The sequence below is a fragment of the Filicampus tigris genome, chromosome 18, assembly GCF_054856515.1.
Source record: "Filicampus tigris isolate MCC_2025a chromosome 18, RoL_Ftig_1.0, whole genome shotgun sequence".
Lineage (NCBI taxonomy): Eukaryota > Metazoa > Chordata > Actinopteri > Syngnathiformes > Syngnathidae > Filicampus > Filicampus tigris.
Window position 1 is genome coordinate 3,173,436 of NC_141234.1, and position 13,219 is coordinate 3,186,654.

At 45.2% G+C, this 13,219-nt stretch overlaps 2 protein-coding genes across 6 annotated transcripts; one reads left to right on the forward strand and one right to left on the reverse strand.

Annotated features, from left to right (window-relative positions):
* Positions 1-324: 324 nt before the first annotated feature.
* LOC147131987 (flotillin-1) lies at positions 325-5,395 on the forward strand. 3 transcript variants are annotated; one of them, XM_086014036.1, is made up of 12 exons: positions 325-555; positions 1,003-1,066; positions 1,163-1,238; positions 1,494-1,584; positions 1,683-1,826; positions 1,918-2,037; positions 2,175-2,270; positions 2,885-3,219; positions 3,731-3,776; positions 3,865-4,002; positions 4,100-4,261; positions 5,058-5,395. In XM_086014036.1, exons 2-12 carry the CDS (start codon positions 1,024-1,026, stop codon positions 5,076-5,078), a joined length of 1,272 nt encoding a protein of 423 aa, XP_085870162.1. In that variant the 5' UTR covers positions 325-555; positions 1,003-1,023; the 3' UTR covers positions 5,079-5,395. The 3 variants fall into 3 exon arrangements, with proteins under 3 accessions (XP_085870162.1, XP_085870161.1, XP_085870160.1); XM_086014035.1 differs by having other exon boundaries at positions 325-586; positions 4,100-5,395; XM_086014034.1 differs by having other exon boundaries at positions 4,100-5,395.
* A 78-nt stretch (positions 5,396-5,473) lies between these two features.
* LOC147131988 (major histocompatibility complex class I-related protein 1-like) lies at positions 5,474-12,577 on the reverse strand. 3 transcript variants are annotated; one of them, XM_086014038.1, is made up of 8 exons: positions 12,412-12,577; positions 11,611-11,877; positions 11,221-11,499; positions 10,173-10,481; positions 9,954-10,061; positions 9,838-9,855; positions 9,509-9,591; positions 5,474-7,221 (listed from the first exon to the last, which is right to left on the reverse strand). In XM_086014038.1, the coding sequence occupies exons 1-7, from the start codon at positions 12,497-12,499 to the stop codon at positions 9,527-9,529; spliced, it is 1,134 nt and encodes a 377-aa protein (XP_085870164.1). In that variant the 5' UTR covers positions 12,500-12,577; the 3' UTR covers positions 5,474-7,221; positions 9,509-9,526. The 3 variants fall into 3 exon arrangements, 2 of the variants coding, with proteins under 2 accessions (XP_085870164.1, XP_085870165.1); XM_086014039.1 differs by lacking the exons at positions 5,474-7,221; positions 9,509-9,591 and having other exon boundaries at positions 9,830-9,855; XR_015082027.1 differs by lacking the exons at positions 5,474-7,221; positions 9,509-9,591; positions 9,838-9,855 and having other exon boundaries at positions 11,177-11,499.
* Between the last annotated feature and the right edge of the window lie 642 nt (positions 12,578-13,219).

Consider the following 13,219-nt stretch of genomic DNA (forward strand, 5'->3'; position numbering starts at 1 on the left):
AATGATCGGGTTTTAGCAAGAGAATTTCACTTGGCAAGATTTCGTGAATCAAGGTTGTTCAATCGATAATTATGTCCAAGCATGTATTCAGAGAGTCTTAAAATACGCAGGAAATGGTGTCTTAACGGTGAGATTACTTAAAATGCACCTTTCACAGGCTAAAAACAAGTGAAATATGCTGTATATCAATGGGAAATAAAACATTGCCTATAATTCAACATTAACAGGCTTAAGTCAGTCAAATACAATAAATATAGTATTATAAGCGCTTGAGACACGAAGTGTACAATTTGTGTAATTCCCCATTAGGCCTTTTGAGGGCGACAGAGCACGTCCTCGTGAAAAAGCGTCGAGCTGCCGTCTCCTGCGTCACTCAAACGACGGCCACCGGGAATCGACGTCATTATTTTTCTACCGTCTGCTCCGTAAACTGAGCGCATCGTTGTTGCTGTTAATTTACACACATTGTTTTGCTATTCGACCACCCGCTACGCATCTGCGCTGTGCTCGTCTCATCCACACAAACGCAAGCCCCGTTCGGCTCATTCCCTGCTGGTGGGTTTCAATCATCTCTTCTGCTTGCTTGGTAAATTGCCGACGTTGTTTTTTCGTGCTTATTTCAACGTTTTACATTACATTTAATTCGCAAACTGCCCCCAGTGTTATCAAGTGATTTATGTGCGCGGATGTTGCTCAAGGCGGGTCTCTGTTGCTAGATGACGTTGAAGACGTCATTGCGTCAATACGTCATCATTATTATTATTATTATTATTGAATTAAGCTGAGAAACAATCACATGAAATGTGTCAGTTTGGAGTTTATCGTCATTTAGTCATATAAAAACACACAATCGGTTGTATTTATACACAATTGTCTATTTTGGGATTGTCACTGAAGGCAAATGGTAGGCTAAAATGTTGCTAAATCTAGCAGCTAAAGTACTGAATTGGCCTCCCATCCTTTTGTGCCATAAATACACAAAGAGGAACGTTTGCTTTTCAGGCTGCAGGAGCACCGGCCGACATGTTCTACACCTGTGGGCCCAACGAAGCAATGGTGGTGTCAGGTAACATCACAACAGCGGCTCTCGAGCTTCAACCGCCGCAAACTTTGTGAATCCTCGAAGATAACGTGTTCTCTTGTGCCGTCCACCACATCCCAGGCTTCTGCCGCTCCCCTCCGCTGATGATCGCCGGAGGCCGAGTCTTCGTCATCCCCTGCGTTCAGCAGTTGCAGAGGTAGCCGAAACGACACAGAGGCCTGAAACGTATACAAATACAGCAACAGGAAGGATTAAACGTATCGCCTCACAACATCAATAGTCATTCCCAAAAATCTCATTAGAAAATGAACCAACAGTCGTTGGTTTCTGGAGGCGTTAAAAAGCAGGATTACAACGGATGACGTAATCATTTTGAACAAAAACTTTGCTGGGCTAAAATAGTATTTAAATGTACAAACATTTTTTTAAAGTGATCATTTTTCATCCTAAGGATCTCCCTCAACACGTTGACCCTGAACGTCAAGAGCGACAAAGTGTACACCCGCCACGGCGTGCCCATCTCCGTCACGGGCATCGCGCAGGTCAGCTGGAAGACCGACTCGGGCGTGAAGAAACCGGGCAGATTCTGCGTTCGCGAGCCTTATTTTATTGATTTTTTTTGGTCTTGATTTTGCCACAGATGAAGATTCAGGGTCACAACAAGCAAATGCTGGCCGCCGCCTGCCAGATGTTCATGGGCAAATCGGAGGCGGAGATTGCGCACATCGCCTTGGAGACGCTGGAGGGACACCAGAGGGCCATCATCGCGCACCTGACCGTCGAGGTGACTCGAACGCGGGACTTGGATTGCGTGATTGCGATTCATCATGCCATTGCCCCCCCCACCCCCCCCCCCCCCACCCCAACCCCCGCAGGAGATCTACAAGGACCGCAAGAAGTTCTCGGAGCAGGTTTTCAAAGTGGCGTCGTCCGACTTGCTCAACATGGGCATCAGCGTGGTCAGCTACACGCTCAAAGACGTGCACGACGACCAGGTCGGTGGCTCCGCCCACCCCGGCAACGCCGCCTCACGTATCGCACATACCAGAAACCGCCATTTACTTTTTCCCTGACTTGCCAGTTCTTCAAGTTGCAATCCATTGTGTGTTTTGGGATTTTTTTTTTCTCTTAGGATTACCTTCACTCCCTGGGGAAGGCCCGCACGGCGCAGGTGCAGAAGGACGCCCGCATCGGCGAGGCGCTTAACAAGAGGGACGCCGTCATCAGGGTGAGAAGGTCCGGCTCGGTCTCACCTTTTGAGAAAAAACTGCACATGAGAAGGCAGGATTGGAGCTGTTACTCTTGGGACTGGATTACTGAAAACAGAAAAACAAATGAGATGATGTGGTTGCACAAGTGTGCACACCCTCCTCATAACTGGGGGTGGGGGGGGGGTGAGCTGGGGCGTGGCTGTGTTCAGCACGAACCAATCACATTCAAAGTCGCCTTAATACAACACAATTTCATTTTGATAGCGCATTTAAAAGCTCCTCTGTTCTAGTAGGCTTTTCCTGACCATTTATTTATTTATTTTTTTTTTTGCTTACTTTGCTTTTGTTACATCCAAACTGGTCATGGCCCGCAGAATGAAGCGGTCGCATTCAGACTCGTGTTAAACGGGAGTTAGCGCACACCTGCCGACAACTGAAGTGCATCTGATTAACCCTAGATCCATTTCAGATGTTCTAGTAGGCTTTTCCTGTCACGTTTTTTGATTTCTAGCAGAAGTCTGAAGGTTCCGCTCGGCCATTGGTCATTGATCGCGGAGACGTTTTTGAAGTGGCGTCCCCGTTAACGGCTCGGCTCGGCCACCCAACCACCCCCCCCCCCCCCCCCCCGCAGGAGGCGCACGCCATGCAGGAGAAGGTGTCGGCCCAGTACAAGAACGAGATCGACATGGCCAAGGCGCAGCGCGACTACGAGCTGAAGAAGGCGGCGTACGACGTGGAGGTGAACACCAAGAAGGCCGAGTCGGAGATGGCCTACCAGCTGCAGGTGGCCAAGACCAAGCAGCGCATCGAGGAGGAGCGCATGCAGGTGCAGGTGGTGGAGCGCAGCCAGCAGATCACGCTGCAGGAGCAGGAGATCACGCGCAAGGAGAAGGAGCTGGAGGCCAAGGTCAAGAAACCCGCCGAGGCCGAGAAGTACCGCCTGGAGAAGCTGGCCGAGGCCCAGCGGTCAGTCGTGCACGCTTTTTTAAAAAAAAAAAAAAAAAATTTTTTTTTAAATGCACCGATGGGAGGGCAGAAAAAAAAACGTCAATGGAAAATAGTTGGAAGAGGATTTTGATTGTCGTTATTTAGTTACTTTCAGAGCAGGTTTGTAACCTTTTATTTTTTGGAAAACGTTTCATTTGAGTTTTTTTAATTACTCTTAGTCTTTCTTAAATAGCTGTCTTATTTGTACGGACATAAAACGCAATAGTAAAATAAACGCAGCACACTTCAAATGAGCCCCGGAGCCGCATGACTGAAATTAAAAACAAAGGATTTTTCACGATAACTGTAGTTACTTTTATGAACGTGAGATGTTGCTAAAGTTAGTTGTTGTTTTTTTTAAAGCATTTCCATTTCATTTGAGTTTTGTCAGATTGCATCAACTACAATGACCTTGCCACTTTTTTCATGATGTTGATTAAAAAAAAAAAAAAAATTCTATGTAAAATAGTTGATTTTTGTGTCCTGGCAGCCTCAAGATGATCATGGAGGCGGAAGCCGAGGCTGAGTCCATCAGGGTGAGGGCGGGGGTGGGGGTGGGGGGGATTAACGACAGATAAAAACAAAAACGTAAACTGTTGACACTTTTCTTTTTTCCGCCGGCAGATGAAGGGCGAGGCGGAGGCGTTTGCCGTGGAGGCTAAGGGCCGCGCCGAAGCCGAGCAAATGGCCAAGAAGGCCGAAGCCTTCCAGCTGTACGGCGACGGCGCCATGGTGGACATGTTGCTGGAGAAACTGCCCCTGGTGAGACACGCACCAGTCCCGGGTGGACTCCAGCTCACCCAAACAGAAAATGGTGGATTGACGTACTTGAGGCGCTTTTTGCACTTACTTCCACTAGATGGCGGAAGAGATCAGCAAGCCTCTGTGCCAAGCCAACAAAGTGACCATGGTGTCCAGCGGAGGCGAAGTGGGGGCCGCCAAACTGTCCGGCGAGGTTCTGGACATCATGACCCGACTCCCCGAAACACTAGAGAAGCTAACTGGGGTCAACATCGCCCAGGTCACACACTTGCACGCACACGTTGACTGAACTAGTGCTGGGCCAATGTGACATGTTGAGAATTGATTATTGTACCATTTATCCCTCCCATTGCTCAAGTTTTCAGATTAGGGCCACAACTAACAATTATTTTAATCATTGATTAATCTGTTGATTGCTTTTTCAATTAATTTATAAATCTTTTTTTTTTTTTTTTTTTAACTTCGCACCCTTTATTATTCCAAAACAGAAATTAACCGTTCAGAAAATGCACAAATTGGTTGTCATTCAATGACTAGTTTAGCCTGTCAGAAATTGGACAAAAATCATTCAAGCATTTACCTTTGGACAATTTTAAAGTCCCAAAACGATTAATGAATTCTGAAAATTGTTTTCAAATAAACGTGTTCATCGACTACTTGATTGTTGTGCCTCTAAATCAGATAAATGCATTTTGTATTATTTAGCAAAATGTGGAAGTTGTTCATTTTAATGTTACGGGCCCATATTATTTATAGTTATTAAAATCAACCAACGATTTAAAATATATATTTAGCTATATTTTTAACTTTCAATAAATCAATTTACCAATTACTTAACATGAATAAATTCATGCTTCTTTAAGTTTATATTTAAGTGCGCAATTCATTTGTAACCTGAACTCACAAATGCACTCCAATTCCCATATCTGTGCCTTTTCTGGAAATGACTTCCTTCTGGCTTCTGACTGGCCGTTCAGGATTTTAAAACAGGTGCTATTTTAGGAAGGAACTCGATAACTCCGCCTCCTTCCTTCTGTCATCTCTCCTCGTTGCAGGTGAGCTCCCGCAGTGGCTGAGGAGGAGCAGCCGGCCTCGTGTTTGGGCTGTCGATCAACTGCATTGATCATCATCATCATCATCATCACTACACACAGTCACAGACACACTCACCTCCTTCACACATTTTTGTTGCTACATTTGTGGCTCACCAGCAGTATTAGCAATTGTGTTTTAAGTTTGGCAGCGGTGGACGCAATTATAGAAATCATCAATGCTTGGAAAAAATAAGAAATGCAACATATACCAGCACGCTAATGTGTCACGTATGTGTTAGTATTTATCCAATAACATGACAAAAAGAATTGAAAAAAATAAAGCTTGTCGATAAATCGTAGTCACGTGCTTCGGCATGAACGAAGTCACCTCCTTGAAAGCAACAGGCAGTTGAAGGAATGTGACTGGACTCAATCAATCAATCAATCAATCACATTTTATTTATATAGCACTTTTCATACATAAAAATGCAACTCAAAGTGCTTTAAAACATTCAAAGCAAAACATAGAATTATCTTCAATCAAAAGAAAAGATAAATTATTTAAAAGTTGTTGAAAGCCAAACTAAAAAGGTGTGTCTTGAGCTTCCTCTTAAAAATATCAACAGTCTCTGCAGACATGACATCCTCTGGCAGGCTATTCCAAAGGTGAGGACCAAAATGGCTGAATGCAGTCTCGCCATGCATTTTGGTCCCCACCCTTGGAATAAATAAAAGGCCGGCGCCAGAGGACCTCAGGATCCGCGAGGGCTGGTATGATAAAAGCAAATCAGATAAATAAGATGGCCCAAGACCATTAACACATTTATAAACTAATAAAAGTACTTTAAAATCGATCCTGAAACACACAGGGAGCCAATGCAGCAATTTCAAAACTGGCGTAATGTGCTCCCGCCCTCTGGTTCTCGTCAGCAACCGAGCGGCTGAATTCTGCAGTAGTTGCAGTGGTGAAATGCTCTTTTTCGGGAGGCCAGAGAGCAGGGCATTACAGTAATCTAAACGACAGGAAATAAAGGCATGCATCAGCACTTCCGTGTTAGCCTGAGAGAGAAACGGGCGGACTCCGGCGATATTCTTAAGGTGATAAAAACCAATCTTGGTTACATTTTTAATATGAGGAATAAAACTGAGCTCAGAGTCAAAAATGACGCCAAGGTTCTTCACACAGTGTGAGGGATTAAAAATGTGTAGTTTTGGTAAAAGCTTCTCTCTCTGACCTTCGGGACCGATAACTAAAACCTCAGTCTTGTGCTCATTGAGCTGTAGGAAATTATCTGCCATCCATGACTTGATATCTAAAATGCAATTTAAAAGGGTATCAATGGGTCCTGTGTCATCAGGAGACACGGCAATATACAGCTGCGTGTCATCAGCATAGCTGTGAAAGCTGATGCCGTGTCCCCTGATGACATCCCCGAGGGGAAGCATATAAAGATTAAAAAGTAAGGGGCCTAAAATCGAACCTTGAGGAACCCCACATTTAATTTCATGAGTTTTAGAGGAACAAGTATCCATACTTACAAAGAAATATCGGTCTGTGAGATAGGAATAAAACCAGTCAAAAACAGTACCAGAGATGCCCACTAGATTTTTAAGTCTATTTAATCAAATTTGGTGATCTACTGTATCAAAAGCAGCGCTTAGATCCAGTAGCACCAAGACTGTGAGTTTTCTCACGTCTGCAGTGCACCTAATATCATTTAAGATCCTTAAAAGAGCAGTCTCCGTACTGTGGTTCATCCTAAAACCAGATTGATATTTCTCCAAAATATTATTTGTATTTAAAAAATGATTCAACTGGATGAAAACCAGTTTTTCTAAAATCTTACTTAAAAACGGCAAGTTGGATACGGGTCTGTAGTTATTAAAAACGCTCGGGTCAGAACCGCTCTTCTTCAGAAGGGGCTTCACCACCGCCGTTTTAAAGGCAGCTGGGAAGACGCCTGTCTGAAGAGAGCAATTGACTATATTTAAAATTTGTTCTTCAAAAAATCCATAAAATGTCTTAAAAAGAAATGTGGGAATTGGATCCAAAAGGCAGGTTGTTGGGTTTACCTGGGAGAAAACTCGAACAAGTGTCCTTGCATCACCAGGGCAAAACTTTCCAGTGTTTCCTCATGTAAATATGAGAAGAGAAGAGAGTGGAGAAGAGAACCCTGGGGTTCGACTGAAGAAAAAAAAAAAAAAAAAGGGGCATGTCATTGATTAATCGAAATGAAAATTAATCAAGACATTAAAATTCAGGTCATCATTTGTGTTACTACTACGCCCTGGAACTTCAAGTGCTACTCACCTTACTGACTTTTTGTCCACTAATCCAGTTGTGGATGACTAACGTAGCAGTTTAGCAAAAGAAAAAATATATTATTTATTGGTGTCATTTTTTTTTCCCTGGGGGGGGGGGGGGTGTAACCAAATGTCAATAGTTAATCACTCTCGGGTGGGAGTGGTCTTGCTAGTTAGCTACTGTAGCATTTCTCAGGTGTGTGCTGAAGTGACGGAACGTGCATATAATTTTATGGAATGTTTATGATATGTATGTGCTTGATCCTACTCAGTTATTGTCAACCCTACAAATTGGCTTGTGTACAAGCTTATTTACAGAGTATAACACACAATTGGTTCATTGTTTATTTTTAGACAAGACCTTGTTGTCTGAAGATGGCCACTATACGCATGTACTCACATCTAACTCTTACTAAATTTTTTTTTTTTTTCAATAAATTTGTGCTTTTCAAAGATGACTGATTGCCTGCTTGTTCGCGTGTTAGGACACGCGATGTTACTATCATTTTTGAGGGGATTTTTAAAATGCTGAGCTTGCTGTTCTCTCTTCATTTTAAATAATGGCGCGCTGCCCCCCCCAATGGCCAAAAATGGAATTGCACCAAACAACATTGAAACTCCCAGGAGAGGAAGCGTCAGAATAGAGACCAACATGAAGACGAGACGAATTACACGATACGCGTGCTTTAACCGTGTGCGAGGGTGGTGGAATAAGCCAAGAAAAACATTTATGCAGCGATAGCTGTTCTAGAAGAATTAATTGGCATCTGCACAGTTGAAAAAAAACAGGTACATTGCAATTCTACTACATGTCCTCAAGTCAGTAAAAACAAATGTACAATTTTCCGAGGGCAGATCAAGGTGCAAATGGTGACAGTGACTATAGGCTCCATCGTTTTGTTATGCTGTATTTAACTTGGTCTAAACTATAATACAATTGCAATGCCTGTGGATCAAAACAGCAAGCCTAACATCAAAACGAGATGCAGACTGCACACGAAAACGATCGCGTCTCGCCCTGACTTGGTGACAAAATACCAAGGGACCTTTTTATGCCCACCCGACCACATCTGGATGGATTTCACAGAACGATTTGTAGTACTCACTTCAAGTGCCTACTAATGAATGGCTTGGAAAACGCCGAGAAACTACATAAGAAAAGGCATGACTTCATCTCGAATACAGAGAGGGAATTGCTTCGGTCGACTCCCCCACCCCTAAAGAACGACTTTTTTTTTTTTTTTTTTTTAAATGAATGGACTCACAATGCCACTTACTCGCCGTAGCGAGAAATGAAGCCACTGGCGGCCATCTTGCAATTTCACTTTGCCTGTCGACACGGCAAAAACGGTTGTACCAAAAAGTCTGTTAAGTGCTACAACCACATTTCATCGCTAAGAATGTAGTGATCTTCAAGTGCTACTGAAAGATTCGACTGCATCGTGTTAGCATCAACAACGGCGACATTTACTCGGATTAAAAGCCCGATCGGAAAAAAAGGCTTTGTGTACACGACCCGTTGGGACTATTCAGTCCATTCCAATGAGTGAATATTGTTCCAAACGAGAGGGGTGGTTTAATTTCGATTGTTAATCCGAGCGGCTCACATGAAAACATATTCAGAAATGTTTACTGCGCGTGTCTGTGTTTACGCGTTTCTGTTATTCCCGGAAGCTAGTGGTAGCACAAAGTGCGAAAGACATGGCGACTGAAATGGGATATTTGAAGCTCCGTTAGGAAGTGTTAACTCGACGTAAAAGTGCAAACGGGGAAAAATGTAGCGAAATAACGCTAAGGTTTGGAGAAGAAAATGGACGGAATGATGTTTTGTTGACACAGCAGTCGCTACGGCTTCTTCTATGACTACTTCTGGTATGTTTGGTCAATCCGCGCATGTCAAAATAGGGTTTTTTTCCCCCGATTGAAAGTGCATGAGCACGCAAGTCCGCGAATCGGATAAATGTTTTTAGCGTCCATGGAAACAGGGACACGCCTTCTGCATAAAACATGCACCGAGAACGGTGTTTTCAGCGAAAAACAAGCGGAAGTGGTAAGCATCACTGGCAACGCAAGATGGATGCCCTCAGGCTTCACCCGCGAGGGGCGAATTGTGAGTCCGTTTACAGTGTGTGTCGGTGCTTCAGAAGGGGTGAAAGGGAATATCGTACTTTTTGCTGTTTGAACAGTCAGTGTGGGTTGAAATAGTGTTGTTGTTCTTCTTCTTGTTGTTTTTGTTGTTGTTGTCCAGCACCTGGAGGAAGAGCAGAGCAAATAGTGCACAAGAATCCACATCCAAATGTTCCCTAATTTATATCCTCAGCATATAGAATGACTAAATTAGTGCTGTACTGATGAGCAAAGAGAGCAGTTGAATCTCAATTTGGGACATGTCAAGTGACCCCTCGTTCACACTTGGGTGGCAAAGGTCTAAACGGGGGCTTCTGAGCACTGCCTGGTTTATTTTGACTCTAAGGAAACAGAAAAAGGATTTACTCACAAGCTTGAGAGCATTTGGCTGAAATGAAAGAGAAACAAGAGAAGATTACTTTCCGTCACAAACGGCACGAGGCCAAAAATCTTCTCTTTGGTCAGCCAAACATTTGTGTCGCTCACCTCGTCTGGTTGCGTGACGCTTGGCAAGGACGGCCGCCGCCGCCGCCGCCAGAGCGAGGACCGCCAAGTAGACAGCGATGGCCACCGCCTTCTTTCGGTCTTCTTCTTCTTCACAAGGCAAGCAAGAGATGAAGACAAACACGTGACCGACTGCTGTCAAGACGCCGGTCGGCCACCGTGCCCGACACGCGACAATTCAAGCGGGTGGGCGCCGGTCACCTTGGATGCGCGCGTTGCTCAGGACGCTTCCTCTCTCCAGCTTGACGACGACGTCTCCCTCGACGCCGGCCAGCTGGAACACGCATTCGTACTTGCCCTCCACGTCGGGCGTCACCCCCACTTTGAGGTGGGCCGCCGTCTGGAAGGTTCCGTCGTGGTTGGGGAGGGTCTCCCCCATCTCCACGTCCTCGTGGATCTCCTCGCCGTCCCTCCTCCAAAATAGGGCCGACGCCCTGGGGTAGAAACCGGTGGCGTGGCAGGTGACCGGAGAGGAAGGCGTCTTTTGCAGCAGAGACACCGTGGGAAGCTCTGCACACGGAGGTGGAGAGAAGGCGTGAGGGAGCAAAGATGGAAGGAGCCAAAGATGGAGAGAATGTGCGAGAGAAGGAAAGAAATGTGGACGAGACAACAAGGAGAATCTGCAAGATAGAAAGAGGGGAAGAAAAAGGAAATGAAGTCGCAAGGGGACAAAAGACGATGAAAATGTGTGAGAGGGAGAAACGTTGCGACAATGTCTGAGAGGACTAGAGCTGGAGACAAAGTGTGAAAGGATGAAAGATGGAAAATGACAAATGTGTGAGAGGACAAAGGGCGGCGCAAATGTGAGAGCAAATTCAACAGAGACGTGAGAGAGGAAAACGCGAAAAGTATGAGAGAATGAGTGACGTGACTCAAGATGGAAGGAAAACAGGACAGGCGAATGATGAACCTGTGAGAGGATGAAAGTTGAAGAGAGTAGGCATGAAGACAACGTGAGAAAATGTGCGGAGAAGGACGGATGGAAGAAATATGTGAGGGATCTTGAGAGTATGTGGGTTCGAATGTGGAACTGAAAACAGCATGCGAGGATGAGTGAAAGAGGGGAGCGAACGTGCAAGAGTACAAACACTGGGGGGCATCCAAAGATTGGAGACCAGGTGTGAGAGGACAGAAGATGGCCAAAAGGGCGAGAGGCGAACGACGGACACGTGGGCCAGGATGAAAGAAGGTGTGAGAGGGCGAACCATGGCGAGAGTGTGAGGCTCGAAGGTGTGAGAGGCCGCTGCACCTGTTCTCATCAGGAAGTCCCTCCCATTGCTCACATGCTTCTCCAAAAAAGCTGGACAAATCTCAGTGAGAATATGCTTTCTGCGTTGACTGAATCCTTCCCTTTGTTCCCACTTGTTTTTGGTGATGACAGCTTGTTGATTGGCTGCGATCCATCTCATCGTCTTCACCTCAAACGATATGAAGTCTTCTCCGTCATAACTGATGTCATCCCAACCGTCAACCTCACCGGTCTCGTCATCCCACTCACAGCCATGGATCACCTGGAACATGTGAACACCTGAAAGTATCGCACGCACACACGATGAAGCGACAGGAGAAGCCAGCAGTGACGTGTTTGTTTGAGCGCGTCAGGTGAATTTCATTAGAAGAAGGTTGAAGGGAAACAAACCTCCAGTTTGGTTGAAGCGCTCTTTAGCAATTTCAATGTTGGCTTTGAAGACCTGCTCATTTATAACACTGCCCCGCGTCTCTCTCTGCCAGAAGTGTGGATCGTCTGCCGTGATTTTGTTCACCCAGTCCTGTTTGATTTGCATTTTCCTGCCGTTGCTGTCGTAGTGCAAAATCGGAACGCCGTCAACGTACGCGACCTCCCAGAACTCGGGTAGCTTTGCAACTTGAGAGGACGCTGTCAGGAAATACTCGAGCGTGTGACCAGCTGGAAGAAAAACAGGAAAATGACCCCCGTTTTATTCACTTGTTTTACATTCAGCAATCTTGCGCAATTCCTCTTTCAAATAATTCTGCCTGCAGTGTGAACGTCGACACACTTGACGTCATTGATATCATCTCGATCTCGGCGCATTGTTTCTCACAACCTTCCCCGCCCGTGAGAGTGACGACCCACACTCGGTTTTTTTCTACTTGTGACAATGTGACGGCTTAGAGCATTTGAAGTGTAACTCTATTGTTTTAGCAATTACCCCCCACGTCGAACAGACAAAGAAATATAAAAGTGATTTCTAGAATGACACAGTATAACATTTCACGGCTGCCTGTTAGCTTTTCCATATTTCATATTTATTTGCCATGCTGGTGTGCATCATCTTTATTTGTGTCGTCTTTTAAGTTGATCAACTTTATTACCCAGCGGACAAATGAAGAAAATGAAAAACTTGAGGCCTGGCCTCAAAATCAAGAGCGACAAGCGACAGCAATGGGATAATAAAGTTATTTTAAAAAGCGCACTTACCAGGCGTCACGCTGTGCACTTGTACAGCCGCAACAAAGAGGAAAAATACATTCATAGCTGGCATCAAAAGTTGTTTTGCTGTTTTCATCGAGCTGGGCAACGAACAAGTCAAAGGGGCGGCTGCCCGTCCGAAAGGCTGACGCGAAATGACAAAAAACGGTAGGACGCGCTTTTGACAACCCCACCCGAGCCAATCAGAGTACAGCGTGGCGATGACGTCACGCAGCACTCGCTTTTGACTACCCCACCTGAGCCAATCAGAGTACAGCGTGGCGAAGACGTCACGCAGCACTCAAACTGGATAGTGCCCGTTCGAGTTTGATGGCAGCGATTCATTTTAGACCCGAATGGAAACCAGTTCACTTCCGTCATGCTGCATCTGTTGCTAAAACGACAGCAAATGTATGTGTGTGTGTGTGTGTGTGTGTGAGAAGACGTCAGATGGGGTGAAAAGCAGCACAAGTGGTTGTGAGATTTGTGGTGAAAACAGCGACGCCCTCCTCCTGGTAGCGAGCGGTAACTACAGCAAGGAAGCGCTAGTTTGGCTTTCTCTGAAATCACGTGACCCGAGTGCGTCGTTACCGTCGAGATGCAAACGTCCATGAGCCCACTTTGATTGCTAAACGTATGTTAACGTCGCCGCCGTATTGGATGTGGAAAAGAGGGGCACTTGGTAAAGCTTTTAAGGCTGAGCTATGGTTTTCCAAATGACTTATTCCCGACTGTATAATCGCTACAGTTTATATTGGCAGATCATTCAACTTAACTCATTGAAAACAAAAAGCAGGTTGGCAGAATTCCCCAAAAA